The sequence below is a fragment of the Echiichthys vipera genome, assembly GCF_963691815.1.
Source record: "Echiichthys vipera genome assembly, chromosome: 3".
Classification (NCBI taxonomy): domain Eukaryota; kingdom Metazoa; phylum Chordata; class Actinopteri; order Perciformes; family Trachinidae; genus Echiichthys; species Echiichthys vipera.
In genome coordinates, this window is record NC_139828.1 from 14,157,882 (window position 1) to 14,179,988 (window position 22,107).

A 22,107-nucleotide genomic window follows, 5' to 3' on the forward strand; every position below is an offset into this window, starting at 1 on the left:
TGCTTAGGATATATAAAGGTTTGAAGTGAGGCGTTATAGGCGTCATACTGCATAGAGACGTCCTAATTTAAGATGTCGTCTCTTCCACTAGACTCTGTATTTTCTCATAAAATCTGAAACATGGCAGACTGTATGACTTTTATGTCTGTGTTCTAAGATAAGTAAACAAAAGTTACAGTACAGGCTGGGGAAATGAAGGCACCTTATTTTAATAATCAGCCTTGTTTTAAAATTCCAAGGGAGTTTAAATTTTACTAGCAAGTACAGACAAAGATGCATATATGGCTTAGAATATGGACCAACATAAAAACTCAATCATGTTTCAGCTTTTCAAAAAGACAGAGGAAACCTTCTATGACGCTGTTCAGAGCAAAGACAGCTTGTGGAACAGAAGCTAACTGAGACGTGGAGCACTCTATACTGTGTATAATTTACATTCTAACAAACAATCATCAGATCAGATGATAAACTTTGTTGAAGTGAAGAATGTGTGATGTCCGTGGATGTTGTAGATAGATTGTGGTGAGCAGACTGGATAAGTAGACGTCTTACCGACTGCTGCTGCTGTCTGTCTGAATCCACAGAGTGACGAGGAGTCTGGTGGTCTGCACTTTGGTGTGCGCGTGTGTCACCTGGTCAGCGAAAAGAACCCGGTACCCATGGTGCTGGAGATGATGCTGGAGCATGTGGAGATGAATGGCCTCTACACAGAGGGCATCTACCGCAAGTCTGGCTCTGCCAACCGCATGAAAGAGCTGCACCAGCGACTGGAGACCGGTTAGACTGTTTGGCATTTATAGATAAAATCTATGTCATGGCTCCTTCATTGACTCTTCTATTGATGTTACATTGTTGATGTGTGTTTAGACCCCCACCTGGTCTGCCTCGAAGACTATCCCATCCACACAGTGACGGGCCTGGTGAAACAGTGGTTGAGGGAGCTACCAGATCCACTCATGACCTTCATACATTACAGTGACTTCCTGCATGCAGTGGGTGAGGAGGGCGTTCCTCACCAGGGGGCAGCATTTTACAATAGACCATCTGTGTGCAGGGCTTTTCTTTTCAGCGCTTTCCTTATCTCCTGCTGGGTTCTAGACTGTTTAACACTGACATTAAGTATTTTCAGAAATGTTAAGAGCTCAGCTTGGTGTTCATGGTGAATTATGGTGTTTGATTTATGATCTGTTTCCTCCTCTAGAACTCCCAGAGAAGCAGGAGCAGCTCCAATCTATATACAAAGTGCTGGAAGAGCTTCCTACAGGAAACTTCAACACATTGGAGAGACTCGTCTTCCACCTCGTCAGGTAAACATTCTCTCATTGATGTCTTTTAATTTTGTTGTGATCATGAAATCCATGTATGTTCTATATTGGCTCTTCTGTCACTTGACGTATTAAGAACATATTCAGTTTCTGAGTGCTTTTTTTCCCCCTCTGTCGTATTTTTACCCACTGTGGGGTCATTTTTCACTGCAATTTAAAGTCCTGCACCTCCATGGAAACAGCGCAATCACAGCTAAAAGCAGGGATAATTCAAAAATTACTATTAAGCAGTACAACACAGTTACAATGCCATCAATAAAAAACATTTTAAAATTAAGATGAATTTCTTTGATCATTTAGTTTACAAAAATAGAAAATAGATGAAATCTATTCATGCAAATCTTTCCAACTGCCACAAGTCTTACCAAATTAGTTAAGGTACCAAATTAGTTAAAGTACCAAATTAGTTAAAGTACCAAATTAGTTAAAGTACCAAATTAGTTAAGCACTGTACACCTGGTAAACCAGACTACCAAATAATGGGAAAATGGGGCTCCACATGCAATACACATTGAACTATTTACATTTTTAAACCCTCTACTTAAACCTTGCAAAAGTTTTTTTAAAAGATCGGGGGGTTAGTTTCTTTTTGAGGAAACTTTAAATGAGACGTATAGTAAAGTGATCTTGATGACATTGTTTTCATTTTTTGATGCAAGTGTTCAGCACAGTTGATGCATTTGAGGACATTTGGAAAGTCAAAAAATCTTGTTTATCGTTAATGTCTGTTTTTACACTTTCTAGCTATTATAAATGGTTTAATTTTGGCGGGGGGTTTGTTTGTTTTTTGACATGCTTCTAAAACCCACCGGCAGCTCTGGTTTTCAAAGGGTTAAGGATTATATGTACGTGCAACTAAACTACGGTACATTCTAATATCTAATGAATTCTCTTGCAGGGTGTGTAAAGAGGAGGCTCACAACCGTATGTCTCCCAACTCGTTGGCCATAGTTTTTGCCCCGTGTATCCTGCGTTGCCCAGACAGCGCTGACCCGCTGCTCAGCATGAAGGATGTTGCCAAGACCACCACGTAAGACTCACGAAAATATCATTATCAGCTTTTTGCTTTTCCACAATATGAATTCATCCTCCATTCTGCAGTGCATTGTTAACTAAAATCCACGTGCACACTCATCCTGTCTGACATGTCGTTCCCTCCTCCCCTGTAGGTGTGTAGAGATGATCATCAACGAGCAGATCAGGCGCTACAACGAGAAGATGGAGGAGATCGAGCAGCTGGAGTATGCAGAGGCTCTGGCTGTCAACCAGCTCAAACTCAAGAGACAGAACACGGTGAGGAGCAAACCCTGCCTCGCTCTGGATCCCCTTTGTTTGATTTAGAGTGGTTTCAATACCATGGCAACAACATAAAGTTTTAGATTGTTGCTCAGCCTCGTGACTGAATGTAAAGAAATTACATGGGTAACTTGGCCAATGTTCCTTGTCTCTCTTTAGCACTACTGGCATTTACCTCTCAGGTTCTCAGCTCCTTACAAAGGAGTGGTGGTATGTATCATCGAGTTCTCCCAGTACAGTAGACCTAGTAGTTGTAGTGTGTAGTGGTGTGCCATGAAACGCCTGTGCATGGCATGTTAGATGCGGGTGATGCTCTGGCTGTTTTTTAATCAAATTTTTATCCTTCTTCCAGTAATCCCCTGTATTCCTCCTTACTAACTAGTAGTTTGCATGTTGCTGTTTGGTATTCTTGTTCTCTTTATGAGAGGACAAGATGGTTCTGGGTTGGTGTCCTGATAATACTTTTATTGTTGTCTTATTGTAAGACAAGCCTGACAACAGTGTGACTTGCAAAGCTTGATGGTTATCATCCTTTTTGGCATTTCCAGTGCTTTCCTGCCTTATTCCATTTTTTTATTATTGAACAACGACCACAAAGCTCTGAAAGTCATTTTATATTTGTTGTTGAGTGGTTGGATTGTGGTGCTATGTTTCCATTAGGGCTGTACCGAATGTCTTTTTTTTACAATAAGGTTTCTAATGAGGCTTTCGAGTGAAGCTTCGAATGTCTATCAACATATTTTAAGATGCCATCCCCCTAAAAAAAAAAAAAAAGTCCTTGAACAAAATCCTCAATTGTATTTTATAAATGTAATTTAGGTGTAATCTGCGGGCCTCCCTTTGTGTGCACAAGCAAGTGTTTTTTGACCGCAGTGAAAATGTTGTTTTTGAAAAGCTTTGAGAAACGGCAACAAATATGGATTGATGCAAAATATTTCCTTTGATAAAAACACTTTCGGAAAAAATTATGCTTATCTTTTTTCTATACATTCTGACTTTTAGACTTTACAACACTCCGAAGTTATTGTAAATGTCGCTCACTGACCCACCGACTGATGGCTGCTTGATGAAGTTACAAAAGGGTCCCTTTACGCCTGAGTCTTAAGCTACCTGTGCTATCTTACAATTAGTATAAAGTAAATGTAAAGGTCTTTTAAAGGTCTTAAATTTAACCTCAACATTTCTGCATACACCCTGAATTAGTGCCCCCTATCTTACCAGAAATACTGAGTTTGAACAGAATGATTAGACACGCAAAAACACTTTTTAAAAAGTTGCGCAACATTCAAATTATGTTTTAGAGTTCTAATATCGACGTTATGAATGAAACTTTGAATTATTCGGTACAGCCCTAGTTTGCGTACTGTATATAGACGTCTTGATGTGTTTGCTAGCTTCTTTTGTATCACAGTTGTTTTTCTACAACCTATAAGCGATTGTGTTTCACAGAAGTGCTGCAGGAATGATGTGCAGATGCATGAATGCCGCAGGCACCATCCAGCCTCTTCTCTTTTCCTCACTAACAAAAATTCAGATTTGGGTCCAAGCCACGTGTATTTTGTGGCCGTTTATGTTTATTGTGTAATTATTATGTAATAATAGTTTATGTAATAATTACATAATGGACATTGTTAAGTTTAGTTGGTTGAGGTATCAGTGTGGATGTTCTGTGTTCGGCAGGTGCATGAGAAGGCCAGTTCTGATCTCAGCGTTGTCCCTGAGAACGAGCCTCTGGACTCAGACACGGAGGCTGAGAAGAACCTGGTGGAACGCATCAAGTCCATCAAACAGGAGAAGTAAGGATGCCCTCTGCGTTATTTCTCTGCTCACCATGATCTGGTCTTTCATTTCTCTGATGTCTTTGTCATGTGTTTGTGTGCAGAGAGGATCTGGCCTGCAGACTGCCAGAGATGGAGCAGGCTGGTTCAGACCAGGAGAACTTTGACTCTGAAGCCTCGCTGAGCTCCGAGAGTCTTTTGGACGAGCAACAGCGCTCTTCTGTTCATGGCTCAGAGCCTGAAGGTCAGTATTAAGCTACAGGCCGCTCCTTCCTCCTACCTGTTTCTCTCACTCACCTGTGGGTTTCTGACCAGACCAGACATATTTTTTGTGGTGCAGGTCTGGACCAGTGATGGTGATGGGGGCGGTGACGTCTGCTCTGTAACCAAGCAGGTTGGACGAACAGCAACCGTGTTTTGTGTGTTTGTGTGTGTGTGTGTGTTTGCGTGCATACGTCTGCACACCCATGTATGCATGTAAATGCATGTGTGGCACAGAAGCATGCTCAAACTTCATCCAAATTAATTAATTGAATATTTGGCACAGCACATTAAGTTGTGCCTCACTGAACATCCTTTTTGGCAGATAACATGGTTGCATGCTCTTCCATTAGTCTTCTTCACCCTCTCTGAGTTTTGTGTGAATTTAACGGCCTTTGAGGAAAACATGTTTATTTTTCTCAACTTGTCCTCTCTCCTCTCTCTCTTCCAGGACGAGGTGGCCCCCAGCTGAGGAGATACAGGCCCGTTTGTCCACCTAAACCATCAGACCTGGCCCAGCGACCTAAAGTCCCTGGTGGACGCGTCTCTCTGCTAAGCCTCACCCCTGCTAGCTCCACCTCCTCCGTGTCCAGTTGTGTTTCTTCAACCTCTGAATCCTCCACCGCCTCCTTCAGGCATCTGCTGCAACGCCGCAACCCCATCATCCCAGCCACAGTTAAACTCCCGCACGGCGTCCTCTCCCAGTCAGCAGCCTCGAGTCCACCTCAGACTTACACCCTTCCTGGAAAACGAGAGCTCAAGTACTTGGTCAGGAGAAGGGACCACCCAGGCCGCCGCAAAGACAGCACCCAGTCCCTGTACATCGACAGCCCTGAGTGTGACTTGTTGTTGCAGTTCTCCTCCTGCCCTCCCTCCGCTTCCTCCTCCTCCTCCTCCATCTCCATGGTAACACCCTCTCCTCAGCACCACGACACTCAAGCCACGAAGGGCCAGAGACGTTTTTCTGACCCAGACATACCTTATATGGACGATGACGTCTGAGCAGAGCAGGACAGAAAAAATGGAGAAGTGAGAGGATTAGGTGCAACAACCTATGAGTAGACAAAGTAAATGGATATAAATGGAGTTGCCACAGATGACAATGATGGATTGTAAAGAGCCAGGAGAGAATAAGAATCAAGAGTCACAGTAGAGGAACATAACCTGTACATGTGAAAGCGATGAGATGTGCAGTATCCACAGTGGATCTACAGAGTTGAACAGTGACACAAAATGGAGGTTGTTGCAGTCGCTGTCATCAGTGGGAACTAATCAAGGATCTGCAAATGTGTCTAAAGTCTTGTTGTCCTCTATGACATTAAAAAGAAACTGGACAAGATGTTGCCAAGCACCTTTTCTACCTTTTTTAATATATTGTGGTGACTGTTGATGAAGTTGGGACAGAGGCTGTGTTTTCTGTAGCCTCCTAATGATGGACCAGCAATTTTGTTTTCCTTCTCCTGTTGTTGTTGTTTTTTTAAACACATTTGTGCTATTTCAAGGAGAGCTCGCAGGTTCCAGCTGCACTTTTCATTTCTTAGTTCTCCTAATGAGCTGGACATGCTCACTGAAATGTTAGCTAGTGCCTTGGTGATGTACAGTAAGTTGATAAAGAAACCCATTTCCCATGTCATGTTATGGACAGTGCTCGCAGAGGGAGGGGGGTTATTAGGGATTAAGAAAGGGTACCTTTGTCTTTCGTGACTCTTGTGTTTATTGTACTGAACCGACACAAGACATGTTCAAAACAAGGACCTAAACACGCACATTGTGACTGTTGTGTGGGTGCCTCGTCACAACAGCTGCAATGGATAAACATTGTGTTTTCCACCTGCCGCACAGCAGACAGTCACAGATAGGAAGTCATTGCCTCTCAAAGCAACAGGAAATGGGAGCAGCACACGCCACTTTTTCCTTTCAGACAACAAAAACACGAACCCAGCCATGATGCAACAAGCCGTGCCACGATTTCTTTAAAGTCCTTGGGCTCACATTGCCCCTTTTTCTAAAATGAACCTCACTCAGCTGTACCTTTTTACCTGCCGTTCAACGCAAACAGTCCCGCAACGAGCAGGTTCTGCTGAAGCACAGCTTTGGCCAACTTTGTAATACTAATGTTCCTCTGTGACTGCTGTTGAATGATGTCTGTTAGTTTGTCTGGATTATGAGGAAGATGTTCTGATGTGTAATGTGTAACAGAGAGTGTATGGTTGAGACTGAATGACGTGAACTGTAATGGTTATTAGTATTAACATGACAATACAGAACTCGATGCTTGTAACATCTCCTGCTGTGTGTTTATGAACTCTCCATAAATGAGTCTCTTCCGACAGGGGTTGACTGACCCATTTACCCATTAACACCAATATTTAGAAGAAAAATATGAATGTAACACATTCTCAAATTAAGTAAAAATGAATTCATGTGCTTTAGTTTGTAAATTTAGGACGAAGAGCAGCACCTGCACTTATGTTTCTACAACTTCAACTTCTACAACGGCTCCTTCTCTGTCTCGTGTGGGGGAGTTTAATACTTTGCTTTGTGACACAGGAACACTTCTGTACATGTAAGAAACACAAATGGTGCTATTAAAAGTGTTAACAGGTACTGTTGAATCATAAGAAAAAATCACAGGATTATTGTACTTGCTGTTGTTTTGAGCATCTTCATCCATTCAATTTGACATTCAGTCTGTGGTCAAAAGTTTCTCATGTGAAAAAATGTTACAACTAACGTGACCATACTTTTTTTTAAATGGGGATTTTGTTATATTAACTCTAATTTAAAGGTCCCATATTGTAAAAAGTCAGAATTCTATATCTTTTATTATTATAAAGCTGGTTGAGATGATGTATAAATACTGTGAAAGTATCCAAACACTCAATCCACAGACAGATGCACACATCTGTGTTCAGAAACTGTGCCTTTAAACGAGCCGTCAGGACTTTGTAAGGTTGATGTCACAACTATACTACAGCATATAGATAGCATGAACAGACAGTGGACCAAAAATGGCGCCCCTTCCTTCCTATGGAAAGCCGCTCAGTGGCACAGGCTCCCCTAAGGACGACGCCATTTTTGCTTCTCTTGAACGCGGGAGGACGCAGAAATCATTGCGTTCCCGACGACCATGCCCGAGTGCCAAGCACTAGCGAGTCTTTTACGGTGTCCATGAGATAAACTTTAGAAAAAACATCGGGCACAATGTTTTAAAAGTGTGAGCAGCAGAGTTGAGTCTCTGCTGGAGCCTTGCTCTGGACGTTCACGGAGACGGGAAGGAAGCCCATAACTCGATTTTGGTCGGGTATAAAATTCTGAATACAAATGTTTTTTAATAGAGGGTCTGAATATAATTATGAGCCTTTAGATTGGTATCTGAAAAAAAAATTTCCCCGCATGAATGGGTGTAAATGGGTAAATACACTTAAACAGGCGAGTACCGCGCTTTGCCGCTAAGCCCATGATTAGAGCGCCTGTCCTGGGTCCTGGTAGAAAGTGCCCTTTCGTTCCCCTGCAGCAATGATGTTGCAGAGACACATGACCAATCCGAGCAGACTGGGGTTTTCAGGAGGCATCTTAAAGGGACAGGCGCTAAAACAGAAGGTGAATACAGTTTTTTCAGACTGACGTAAGAAAAGAATGAATGCGTTTTTTGAACATTGAAGTATAACTTTATCTAGTAGAAACACAAGATTCAAGTATGAACCTGAAAATTAGAACAATATGGACCTTTTAACTCAGGTTTGGTTGTGTAAACTTAAGTGGAGCTGCAGCAGCAGCTTGATAAACCGGAAGTTGTCTACAAGGTAAGTGTGTTTTAACAGGAGAGTTAAAGAAGTTTGTTCAAGATTTTAATAAACAATCTTGTTTGAACTAAATGATGCTCATATACAAAATCACATTGCAGCTCTGCGTTGTCAGTCCACAGCCGTTTGAATCCAGTTCCTGAGAACGTTTTGGATTTTCTTACGACCTGTTGGAGAAAAGATAAAGCAAAGAAAATGTTGATTATGCTGCTTTTCAGGCACAAGTGGAAATAAATGAGCCTTTAAAATTGGAGGACATTTTGGGAAGCACACGACAACCCCACCTTCAGGATCAACAGGTACGGATACAGGACCTGCAGACTATTATCTGTCTCCTGTAGACGGTGCTATCGAAAGAACTTTCTCATTCTCACTAGTCTCATCTAAGTTAGTCAAGTTTAATTCAATTCAAGTTTGTTTACAGTGCCAAATCATAACAAGAGTTATCTCAGGACACTTCACAGAGTAGGTAGAGACCACACTCTATGACTTATGATTTACAGAGAGCCAACAATTCCCCGTAGAGTTTAAGTTTTTATTACTTCAATTACAACTTTCCTACTTTTTATCCAGAGTAAACTCACGTTTTTATGTACCTGAGAATTAGATGAGATAATAAACAGCAGGAAAATGCCTCACAAAATAAAATGATTCTGCTTTTTTTCCTCGGGCATTGTCAGATATGTGTTCTTAGTTGTTTCTATGTCACCTCCAGATATTCATCTAAATGTTCTGCAACAAAGGTGTTTTCAAATACTGCGGATTAGACTTAGAATAGGTCAAGGATTCATCAATGAAAATGAAAAAAGGTGTAATTTGTCTCCCTAACAACGTAAACAACACTCATATTTAGTGAGAGAGATGTCAATAATATCATCTATTACTTTCTTTTCTATTCCACTTCCTTTCTCAACCAGATGAAAGATACAAACAACAAGCAAAAATATTGAGTTTATTGATGCAAAGGCTTATGCACTCTTGAAAAGGTGCTTTTATTTCTATCAACATGAAAACTGAATTAAACGTTTGGTGGCTTCTGTGAATAAAAAGGAGGCTAAATTAAGTGTTGGAGGAGAAACCTCTATTTACATATATATGAATAATGCCATTAAAGGTTGAAACACGGGCTAAACCCGCCGAATTAAATATGAATTCACTGTTATAATGTTACTGCACAAATCATTTTTGATGGTACAAATAAACAGTAATACTTCATAAGTAAGTGCGTAAGGATCATTCTACGGAAACCTATAACCAACTCCAATTTTCTTTATTGGAAACAACTAACGTCTAAACTTGATGAATCCAAAAACAGTAGAGCTTAAACTGTTTTTATCATTTTTGTACATTATGCGGTTTATTTATACAGGAATGTCACTGGTGTTACAGAGAGGTGAGTAACACCAGTGACATTTGGGAGGAAAAAAACATTATTTTAACTAAATGGTCGCCACATATCAGACATTTGTATACATACACTATATAAAAGAGTATCAAACTATTAATGTAATCAATTATTATGTTTACATTTTTTACCCATATGGCTATAAAATGAGGAACACCAATGACGGAATTAAAAGCTTTTGTTATTATTATTATTATTATTATTATTATTATTATTATTATTATTATATACTCATGTAATCTGCAAATGACCCCTTGACCTCTTGATCCAAGAAGAAGTTCAAAATCGTTATTTCAAAATAAAAGTGTTTTGCTTAGCAATAACACCAATGACATTATTTTATTTATTTGGGATTATTAATAATAATTAGCTATTTTAATGGTTATAGTCATAAAATATCAATGTTCTATTTATTTTATGCAATGTTAATGTAAGTGTGAATAAAATGCAATACAATAAAAAAGTATCTTAAGATCAAAAGTTGTATGTATGCTCAAAGTGACAAGACAATTCCTTGAACTTGGCATTTTCAATAAATTGCTTAAATTAAATATTGGACATTAGATGAATGAACATTTTGTTTAATCACTACAAAGACAGTCTTTATTTACTGAGCATTAATGTGATTATCAGGTCGAGGTAAAGGATTTTGGTGTCTGTAAAAGTAAGTGACGGCACTTTGTCCCAGAGTTTTTGTATAAATACCCATAAACTCACAGTTGTGTCAGGTTTAGAGCTCAATTTCCTCCTTGAAAACGTGAAATACTTGATCAGATTTACATTTATTCATAAACAAACAGAAAATTCACAGAAGCCGAAAGGACCTTTTCAATGGTTCTCGTTGCTAGGCAACAGCCTGGACCTTCGTTGGCTTCCTATCAGTTGATCTCATTAACGTCATTGTTATATTTTTAAAATTCAGACTTAAAATCATACTTGACCAGTATAGGAAACTTAAAACTAAAAAATAATAAATTGGCAAAAACTGTCAGATTATTTAGGCATTTCAAATGTACTCCCTTAGTTTAGCAGACGCCAAACGTTTTTACACATTTAAAAATAAATAAATAAACTGGTACACATTTAAAAATACAAAAATAAACTGGTACACATTTAAAAAAAAATGAACTGGTAAACATTTAAAAATGAATAAATAAACTGGTACACATTTAAAAATACATAAACTGGTACACATTTAAAAATGAATAAATAAACTGGTACACATTTAAAAATACATAAACTGGTACACATTTAAAAATAAATAAATAAACTGGTACACATTTAAAAATAAATAAACTGGTACACATTTAAAAATAAATAAACTGGTACACATTTAAAAATACAAAAATAAACTGGTACACATTTAAAAATAAATAAACTGGTACACATTTAAAAATACAAAAATAAACTGGTACACATTTAAAAATAAATAAACTGGTACACATTTAAAAATAAATAAACTGGTACACATTTAAAAATAAATAAACTGGTACACATTTAAAAATAATTAAATAAACTGGTACACATTTAAAAATACAAAAATAAACTGGTACACATTTAAAAATAAATAAACTGGTACACATTTAAAAATACAAAAATAAACTGGTACACATTTAAAAATAAATAAACTGGTACACATTTAAAAATAAATAAACTGGTACACATTTAAAAATAAATAAATAAACTGGTACACATTTAAAAATAAATAAACTGGTACACATTTAAAAATAAATAAATAAACTGGTACACATTTAAAAATAAATAAACTGGTACACATTTAAAAATAAATAAACTGGTACACATTTAAAAATAATTAAATAAACTGGTACACATTTAAAAATACAAAAATAAACTGGTACACATTTAAAAATAAATAAACTGGTACACATTTAAAAATAAATAAACTGGTACACATTTAAAAATAAATAAACTGGTACACATTTAAAAATAAATAAATAAACTGGTACACATTTAAAAATAAATAAACTGGTACACATTTAAAAATAAATAAACTGGTACACATTTAAAAATAAATAAACTGGTACACATTTAAAAATAAATAAATAAACTGGTACACATTTAAAAATAAATAAACTGGTAAACATTTAAAAATAAATAAATAAACTGGTACACATTTAAAGATACATAAACTGGTACACATTTAAAAATACATAAACTGGTACACATTTAAAAATACATAAACTGGTACACATTTAAAAATAAATAAATAAACTGGTACACATTTAAAAATACATAAACTGGTACACATTTAAAAATAAACAAATAAACTGGTACACATTTAAAAATACACAAATAAACTGGTACACATTTAAAAATAAATAAACTGGTACACATTTAAAAATACACAAATAAACTGGTACACATTTAAAAATAAACAAATAAACTGGTACACATTTAAAAATACACAAATAAACTGGTACACATTTAAAAATAAATAAACTGGTACACATTTAAAAATACACAAATAAACTGGTACACATTTAAAAATACATAAACTGGTACACATTTAAAAATACACAAATAAACTGGTACACATTTAAAAATACATAAACTGGTACACATTTAAAAATACATAAACTGGTACACATTTAAAAATACACAAATAAACTGGTACACATTTAAAAATACACAAATAAACTGGTACACATTTAAAAATACATAAACTGGTACACATTTAAAAATACACAAATAAACTTGTACACATTTAAAAATACACAAATAAACTGGTACACATTTAAAAATACATAAATAAACTGGTACACATTTAAAAATACACAAATAAACGGGTACACATTTAAAAATACATAAACTGGTACACATTTAAAAATAAATAAATAAACTTGTACACATTTAAAAATACACAAATAAACTGGTACACATTTAAAAATACATAAATAAACTGGTACACATTTAAAAATAAATAAACTGGTACACATTTAAAAATAAATAAACTGGTACACATTTAAAAATAAACAAACTCGTACACATTTAAACATTTAGTTTACTACTGGGAAATGCTCTATACATTTCCAGAGCACAATAACATAGACATAGATTTAAAAAAGCACAATAATCACAATAATATATAATCTCTCACCTCTTCCTGACAGAGAACTCTGCTCTCTCTACTGTTTTTTTTTTTGGTATATATTATTATTGTTATAGTATATTTTGCATATTTTGTTGTATATATTATTATTGTTTATTGTTTATAGCACACTGTGCACTGTATATATACACTATATATACATATTGGATTCTATTTATGTTATAAATAATTTCCCAGTCTGGGATCATTAAAGTATTTCTATTCTCATAATATTAAAGCTCGGCTCAGACTGAATCACGCTGATTGGTCAGTTCCCCGTGACGCTCCGCCCGCGTCCTCCATGACTGAGCTCAGACGTCATACGGCAGCGACGGCGTGTCAGTTTCAAACATGTCTTCCAGATTAGAAATCAATTTTATCAGATTGCTGTCCCGCTGTGAGACCATAGCGGCGGAGAAGCGAGGAGAAACCGAGTGGAGGTTAGAGAAGGTAAGACGGCGTGAACACGGAGAGGATGTGACCTTCACCACTGCTGTTGTTGTTGTTGTTGTTGTTGTTAGCTGCAGCAGCTGTGAGCCACGTCGTCACTGGAAACACCGACGGGGTTTACGTAGTTTCTCACTTAGTTGACCTCTCTGACACACGTTACACGGTGACAACATTTAACTTATGTTGCAGCTCACCCGTGAAAGTGAGTTTCCTGCATTTATGACACCAACAGTCACTTATAACCGTTATTACACTTTACATATCCATTATAGCGTTTCTCCTACCAAACATATAGATATGGATCTATAAAACTTTATTTTTCCTAGTCAAAATGCTTTTTTCAGATATCTTTAAAATAGTGATAGACCGATACACCGACCGACCGATATTATCGGCCGATATTTGCGTTTTTTACGTGTATTGGTATCGACCGATGCGGGCTGCAGCGTTCACCGTAGGGTTTTTTTCTGGCGTTATTTACACACCGGCGTCCACAGGAATTTCTGTGTTGCTGGAGACCCTTTTCAAGTTCAATAAATGTTCCTTTTTTTTAAATGGAGACGTGTTACATTTGTTATCATTGTGTAATTTTTTTGATGTAAATTGAGGGAGCAGACGTAGAATCGGCTCCAAATACTAGCTCAAGAAAATCAGCAGTACTGGTCGATCCCAACTTTAAAATCCTTAAAAAGAATGATTGGTCATTTTAACAGTTAATAGCTGTATGTGTTTTGCCGATATCTACGATTCAATTCCTCCGAGTCAACAAAAAAACATTCCACAACATTTTTACTCATTCAAATTATGTCACTTTTGCCATTCAATTAAATTTAGATATATAAACGTAATTCTTACTCGGAAAAACTCCCATTTCAGATTTCTAGTCATAATTTTGATTTCAGATATCCAAAATGTAATTTTGACTATGCAAAATACATTCTATTAAAAACTTCGTTACGGATATTGTCCCAGTAAGAATTATATACTCAGAACTTGAATCAAGTGGGCGGCCGGTGGCACAGTGGTTCGAGCAGTCGCCCCATGTGGGGAGGCTGAGGCTTCAACTCCGGCCTGCAGCTCTTTGCTGCATGTCCCCCTCTCTCTCTTTCCCCCCATTTCCTGTCTGTCCTATATAATAAAGCCTTGGAAAACTGCCAAAAAATTATCTTTTAAAAAATGAATAAAGATTTACTTTATTGGCTATTTCTCTTATGAAGTGTTTTCAGAAACATATTCATAATCATATTCACCCAAGTCGAGCCAAAAGCAAGCAACGCCCACCGGTCGACCGACTGGACAGACTTTCTCATTTTACAGCTAAATATGTATCTGCGCTGCCTCATCTCATCTCATCTTCAGCCTCTTATCCGGGGTCGGGTCGCGGGCGCAGCAGCTTTAGCAGGGGACCCCAAACTTCCCTTTCCCGGGCCACATTAACCAGCTCTAACTGGTGGATCCCAAGGCCTTCCCAAGCCAGTGTGGAGATATAATCTCTCCACCTAGTCCTGGGTCTTCCCCGAGGCCTCCTCCCAGCTGGACGTGCCTGGAACACCTCCCTAGGGAGACGCCCAGGGGGCATCCTTACTAGATGCCCGAACCACCTCAACTGGCTCCTTTCAACGCAAAGGAGCAGCGGCTCTACTCCGAGTTCCTCACGCATGGCTGAACTTCTCAGCCTATCTCTAAGGGAGACTCCAGCCACCCTCCTGAGAAAAACCATTTCTTGGCTTGGCTTTCTAATATAAAACAAGCTGTAAAAGATGGAGGCACAGCAGAGTGCACACAGCTCGGCATCACTCCAGTTCATGTCTGTTTGAGCTACATAATCATTGAAAACAAGCGTCAGCTAATGTTTGCAATAACTGTATTTGTGTTTCCTTTCTCCAGTATGTTGTTGCCCTGGAGGAGATGTTGGTGGCTCTGAGGAAAAGCCTGAGGTAACAACCTTTTTTTTATTTTTATTTTTTTGGCTTATTTGTAGAACGCAAGTCGGTAACAACTTGTGTTCTTTTGCAGCAAACCCACAGCAGAAGCTCTGACTGAATACACAAGAAAAGTAGATTTTCTGAAAGGACTTCTTCAGGCAGAGAAATTGGTCAGTGGCAATGTTTTACAAATTCAGTTTCTGTTTAGACTTTTTTTTTTTTTCCTGTTCAGAAAGTTTTCTGATCTCGTATCTCCCCTGTTCTCGTTCGCAGTCTTCACCAACAGAAAAAGCTTTAGCTAATCAGTTCCTCGCCCCCGGACGAACACCCACAATAGCCACTGAGAGGATGCCGGCCTCTAAAACTGTCCACATGCAGACGAAGGCCCGGTGTACAGGAGAGATGAGGGACGAGCTGCTCGGCACGGTAGGATGAAGGATGAAATGGAGTCAGTATATGAATATATGAGGTAGAGGTTCACTCCTGAGATTTACACACTGAAGACATAAAAGCTGATGGATGACCTCTGCGTTGTTGTGCTCACTGCTGATTCCCCCTCCAGCTGGTAGTCGATTTACAGTTTTTACACCATTTATTTAAAGTTGGACGTTTTAAGCCCCTAGGTTTGGTAGAAAATAAATACTAAAGGCACCATTCTGTCCAAATGACACGTTTTCTTCTTTTCTGTCATTACAGGGGCTGTCAGGCAAAGGTAAGACCTATGTTTTAATTCAAAGGCATCTCCAGTTCAGTATCTTAACTAAAAATGATTCTTAATATTTGAACAAGCTGGTCTTTGATTGTTGACTGTTCGGTTCGGGTTCGATTGTTGTGGTTCGGGCATCTAGTAAGGATGCCCCCTGGGCTCCTCCCTAGGGAGGTGTTCCAGGCACGTCCAGCTGGGAGGAGGCCTCGGGGAAGACCCAGGACTAGGTGGAGAGATTATATCGCCACACTGGCCTGGGAACGCCTCGGGATCCCCCAGTTAGAGCTGGTTAATGTGGCACGGGAAAGGGAAGTTTGGGGTCCCCTGCTAAAGCTGCTGCCCCCGCGACCCGACCCCGGATAAGCGGATGAAGATGAGATGAGAGATGGTCTTTGAATGAGAGTGATATTTTAGAAAGATGACGTTCTTCTCTCCTCTCTATAGGCACATCGGAAACAGATTTGCGAAACAGAAGGTAAAGCTGCCCATATTATTTCTTGTCTCAAATTACTAATTTTCAATATACTGTATTTATTATTTATTATTTATTTATTTATATATAAGACTGTAGCAAACAATGGTTGCTTCTGAAAAGTTCAGGCTTGTTCCCAGCTGTTGAATCATACGGTGTCTCCCCACGTCTTTTAGTTCATCAAATTGTATCTGTGTCAGTACAGACTGTCACTCCTCACTGCTGAATGCTTTAAAAGATGGCACACTTGTACCATCTTTTGTAGTGACTGTGTCTACAGTAAAATAAAAATGTTAACCAGGCCGTCTCGCCTTGTGCAGGGGTGTCCCTCTGGACGAGCGTCAGTCTGCTGCGGAGCTGGAGGCCGTCCTGCAGCACCACCACAACCTGCAGGAGAAACTTGCTGAGGACATGCTCAACCTGGCCCGAAACTTGAAGAACAACACTCTGGCAGCGCAGAACATCATCAAACAGGACAACCAGGTAACTGGATACACACTTCCAAGTATCGCACACATAATCAAACTGTGTTTATAACATCAGGGTGAGGAAAACATAAAAGATTTACTCTCCAACAATTGCATTTAATCAGCCAAAATACGGACTTAACAAAACCTGAAGTCAGTTATCTCTCCGGTTCAGCAGAGATAAGGATACATTTAATATGTTTGTGGAAATAAGCCCAGGCAGCCAATGAGGAACTCGTCTGATACACATTGTTCTGCGTTTATTTGATTTGCTGAGTGCGTTTCAGTCCGAGAGGATACATTTTAAGAATGGCAAAGACGGTAAAAAATATCTTGGAGAAAGTTATTCATGTGTTGATTTTCTCCAGAATTGTCTTTTGAAACCTTGTTTTGAAAGGTGCTATATAAATAAGGTGAATATTATTTTAAACATGGTGTTGAGTTTAAAACGTTGCAGTTAGTGATTAAGGCAAAGATGAGGCTTGGTCGTGTGATTTCTAAAGTGTTTACTGCACATATCAAATGCCTGCTGATTACTCGTTAACAGTGTATTGAATTGTACATTCCTGGCTTATTATTTGAAGTGGACTGTATGAGGTACTTCGCGATAGTCAGTAATAGTCGGTTAGCACGTCGCCAGTTTGGAGAAGCAGACAGACAGGCCGACATGGAAGCTGCTGTGGCGTCAGCAGGGCAGCAGCAAAATGTAAAGCCCAAAAACAATCAGTATCAGTTTAAGTACACGCTAAGATGGCGTTCACTTTGGAGCCAAAAGGATCACTTTGTGAGTTTAGAAGAAGAACTTCTGCAGAGGGAGACCGAACAGCTGAGCGAGAGAGAGGAAACGTCTGTGGAAAATTAAGGAGTGCTGTGTGACAACAAGGTAACGGCGTACATTCAAACTATCTGCATTTCATTAGTTGTTCAACACGCCCTCCTTCACTTCCTCTCAGCCCTTGGTGTTACGTAACAGCACATGTCACACGGAGGCCACTTGGAGAGTTGGGGGATAAAATGAAAGGCACCTGCCCTCCTTCACTTCAGTCCAAACTATCATGGATCCACCACCAGGTCTAGCTTTAGCGCTGTACGACTTCTTACAAATCAGAAATACATTTAGACTCATTTTAATAAGATGAAGGTGCTTTCTTCGGATGATTGCAAAATGTCGGCACCTTCAGCACCTAAAGTAAACGGCTACATCATCTTTGATTCAGAAACTTCTGTTTGTGATCTGTATCAGAATCTGAATCACAATCAGAAAACCTTTAATGTCCCGCAGACGGGGAAATTCTTTTGTCGCAGCAGCAACAGAATATGACAAAATAAGATAATAGCAAAAATAAGCAATAATGTTAAATTTAAAAAGGGAAGAAATGGATATAGACATATATACATATTCACATGATATAGAGCAGTTGTTCTTGTTTTGTTTGTTTTGTAATAATGTAATATGGAGTGAATAAATATGATTAAATATGTCCAAATAGTGCAAAAAAAGTGAAGAAGTGCCCATAGTACAGGCATATTGCACAGTGCAGGGTACAGGATGAGGTCAATAGTTTATTGGGAGCAGTGCTGATTGTAAAGTCTGACAGCAGCAGGAAGGAAGGACCTGCGGTACCTCTCCTTCGCACACTTAGGGTGTATCAGTCTGTTGCTGAAGGAGCTGCCCAGTGCTGTGAGAAACATGATTATTATCATTATTATTGCTGTGATATATCTTTCAAAATAACATTTATTCCATGGGTTTACAGATAATGTTAAGAAGAAACCACACAAGTCAAGTATAGATATATAAACTAAGTAGACTAAATATTAGTCTGAAAGCACGTCAGATAGTGAAGTTTTTTAATGATGATAAAAAGTTGTTGTTCTTCTTTAGTGGTGATCAATTGCAGCGTTTTACGTACATTACTGCCACCCACCCATGGATGTATCCCCTTGCACCAAATGCATAACTGCAATGCATTGTGGGCTTGACCATCGTTGTCCACTCGATCACTCAGCCCACTATTGAAATGCAGCAACTGACTAAGTACCCCACACAACCCCTGAACTACTGTATCCCTTTTTAAATATCAGATATTTTCATTGTCTGTGGGATATGGTGTCTGACATACAGCAGATCTTTATTAGGTTTCATTTTATGTTCCTGCTCCTCAAACATTGTCTCCTTGTTGACGCTTCACGTCTGTCCACATTCACCACCGATCTATAAACCCTCTAATCAAAACCAGTTTTGTGGTACGTGAGGAACTAAACTGAGGTGTAGGTTTGTGTGCTCAACATTTATCTCCAAGTTTCCATCATAAGTTTGTTTGTTCCCGTCCCTCTCAGACTCTGAGCCAGTCTATGCGTCAGGCGGACATGAACTTTGAGAAGCTGAAGACGGAGTCGGAGCGGCTGGAGCAGCACACCAAGAAGTCCGTCAACTGGCTGCTGTGGCTGATGCTCATCCTGGTCTCCTTCACCTTCATCAGCATGATCCTCTTCATCAGAATCTTCCCCAGGCTCCGATGATGACCGTCTACAACCCCGAACTCTTTCGTCCTACGTCCTCCTGGGTTCACAGAGCAGTAACTACATAGGCCTGACAGCTCTGCGCAGCTCGTCTGCATGTGCGGTACAGATCAGTCGTGGAACCAAAACAACTGAACTGAAACATTTGCACTTTTGAAACAGAAATACTTCCTCTAAACAGGCTGATGGAGGCTAAAAATGTGGTTTGAAGCATCGGTATTCCTTTTTTTAAACAGGACAGAACAAGAATCAAGGTGGAAATCTTCTTGTCAGGAGTTTTTTTTGCGAGCAGCAGCTTATTAGTCTTAATACCCAGACAGCAGGGTCTGAGCCTTAATTATTTGACGCCCTCTTCAGGTCGGCAACCAGCCATTCATTACATGTATGTACTTTCTCACCGAGTGCGACTGAATCATCTTTTTTGGCTATGCATACACCGAAGAGTTCACTAACCGTCCACCATCTACTGCATATTAGCCACATGTTCAACTCTATATTGAATTCTTAAACTTAAAATTCAGACTTAAATAAATAAACGGATGGATGAATTTGCTCAAAACTTAGAATAGTCTGGTTACACTTTAACTGCCCTTATTTAGCATTTATAAGCCCTATATAATACTCAATAAATGGATTATAAGGGTTAATGTTGAGCAAGCGGGTCATTATTGCGAATTAAACCTCTTCATGGTGATTCACAGACTGCTCTGCGTAGGCGTTTAATTCACAATAATGACCTGCTCGCTCAACATTATCCCTTATAATCCATTTATTGAGTGTTATATAGTATATATATATATTTTTTGATTTATAAATGATTTTGTTTTTATTTAAAAATGGTTCTCCAGAGTCCATGACCTAAACTGCGTCCATAGAAACGGTCTGCTATTCAGAAATATCATAATCAGCCAATCAGAATTGAGTATTTGCACATTTTAATAACAAATTATAATGTCGTTGTAAGCAGCTATAAAGACATTCTGAAGTGTTTGTCAAAAACTCTAACTTCTCCTATGAAGACGTGTTTTATATTATGAATTATTTATATTCACTATATTTCCAGTCATTATGTTTATAGCTTCCACTTGTGAGTACCCACAGGAGGAGTTGAAAAATCCATTAATAAACAACTACATTAAAGTGTCTTATGAACCTTTTATTAAATGTAAATGTCATTAATGTTGCTTTTGAATGCTAAAGAAGAGTGTTAAAGTAAAGCCTGTCATTAAAAGGATATAGCAATACAAACCGCAGAACATATTCCATGCATCAGTTTAATTTTCCATCCTGTAAGTGAAGTGTTGGAGACGTTCATTGTGTTCTTTGTTTTTAGTCCACCTCTCCTCATACAGTACGTCCGATATCCTCAGTCCTGTTTATTGTTCTTGAGTCTGTGTGTGTTGATAGTGAACTCCACAAATGTCCGTCAGGTGATGATATTTGTCATGTTGGTGATTGTAAGATGAAGTAAGATTTTGTTCTCATTAAAATGACTGTAACCCTATGTATCACATATCATTCATAGCGGCTGTTGTAGAAAATAAGAAAGAATGAAGACTCTAAATTGCAACCATTTCCTTTAATTGTTTAGGAATAATAACTGTGATAGCTCTGTGTGTGTGTGTGTGTGTGTGTGTGTGTGCGCGTGTGTTGTGAGAGCTGTGTACAACCTTTCCTCATAAACTAAAACACCAAATATCGCCCTCTGTTGTTGAAAGTGTCTGATGTAGTGACTTCATGCGGCCAGAGTGTGTCAGTCACATCCTTAATATATGTACAGAGAATGGCCTCCATGACCCTGATGGTCAGATCGAGACATGAATCCTAAATTAACCCCACTGCTCATTTAGAAGTGATCTGAGGACTGAAGTATGGCTAAATAAAGGCAGATGGCCACAGAAAAAGCACACAGTGACCATATGTGACTTCTGGGTAATCTGTGCGTTTGTCAGTTTTTGTTCCTGCTTAATAACAAAAAAAAAAAAAGCTTCCAAGAGGTTAACATTCCTGCTGTGTTGTCAGTCTGACTGTCGTCTGAGGACTGTGGAGCTGAGTAGCGTGTCCAGGCTTGCAGCTCTGCCCCTGGCCCTTCCTCTCTCCCCTCTCCCTGGCTGCTGCCCCTCCTCACGTCTGTCTGGCTGGGGCCGAGGCCTGGCCTGCCATGTATTTTAGGATCCCTGGGGGGTATTTTGCCTGCTGGAAGCTGAGGTATGCGAGCCACTAGGAGACCAAATGAGGTTGTGTCACTGCGGAGGATCATCATCCCTCAGTTAAATCACAGCTGTTTGCGCCTCCATTCTCAGGCCTTCGCTAATGCCCTGGCTGTGTGATCCGCTCTGAGGCTGCAGCTACAGTACATGACTTCATCAGCGGTGTGGTTTCTCATGTTCATTATGGTTGTATTATCCCATTAGCTGAGAGAGACTTTCGTTTTAGTTTCCTACACAGACCCCATTCCCTGGCATGCGTTAGGTCCGAGTTCCTATATTCAGCAAATGCCTCGAGATCTGTGGGGCTCATTAATGACACTTTTAGCCTTTTGACCCCAGAAACCTGAATGGGTTCCTTTTCTGCACTCTTCTCC

General features: G+C 39.0%; 2 protein-coding genes across 3 annotated transcripts in view; both read left to right on the forward strand.

Moving 5' to 3' along the window:
• The window catches only part of LOC310966681 (myosin IXB), a 57,324-nt gene extending 50,443 nt beyond the window's left edge, over positions 1 to 6,881 (forward strand). The window contains exons 35-43 of one of the 2 annotated variants that reach the window (XM_083940496.1): positions 585 to 777; positions 868 to 996; positions 1,202 to 1,307; positions 2,224 to 2,355; positions 2,495 to 2,618; positions 2,781 to 2,831; positions 4,302 to 4,417; positions 4,504 to 4,643; positions 5,112 to 6,881. In XM_083940496.1, coding sequence (XP_083796622.1) covers positions 585 to 777; positions 868 to 996; positions 1,202 to 1,307; positions 2,224 to 2,355; positions 2,495 to 2,618; positions 2,781 to 2,831; positions 4,302 to 4,417; positions 4,504 to 4,643; positions 5,112 to 5,662 — 1,542 coding nt within the window. In that variant the 3' untranslated portion in view covers positions 5,663 to 6,881. The remainder of the gene's footprint in view (positions 1 to 584; positions 778 to 867; positions 997 to 1,201; positions 1,308 to 2,223; positions 2,356 to 2,494; positions 2,619 to 2,780; positions 2,832 to 4,301; positions 4,418 to 4,503; positions 4,644 to 5,111) is intronic. The other variant, XM_083940497.1, reaches the window with a different exon arrangement.
• Positions 6,882 to 13,319: 6,438 nt separating this feature from the next.
• Positions 13,320 to 21,345, forward strand: use1 (unconventional SNARE in the ER 1 homolog). The gene is made up of 8 exons (XM_083940658.1): positions 13,320 to 13,430; positions 15,318 to 15,367; positions 15,447 to 15,525; positions 15,629 to 15,781; positions 16,052 to 16,067; positions 16,506 to 16,536; positions 16,854 to 17,016; positions 19,341 to 21,345. The coding sequence occupies exons 1-8, from the start codon at positions 13,332 to 13,334 to the stop codon at positions 19,521 to 19,523; spliced, it is 774 nt and encodes a 257-aa protein (XP_083796784.1). The 5' UTR covers positions 13,320 to 13,331; the 3' UTR covers positions 19,524 to 21,345.
• The last annotated feature ends 762 nt before the right edge of the window (positions 21,346 to 22,107 follow it).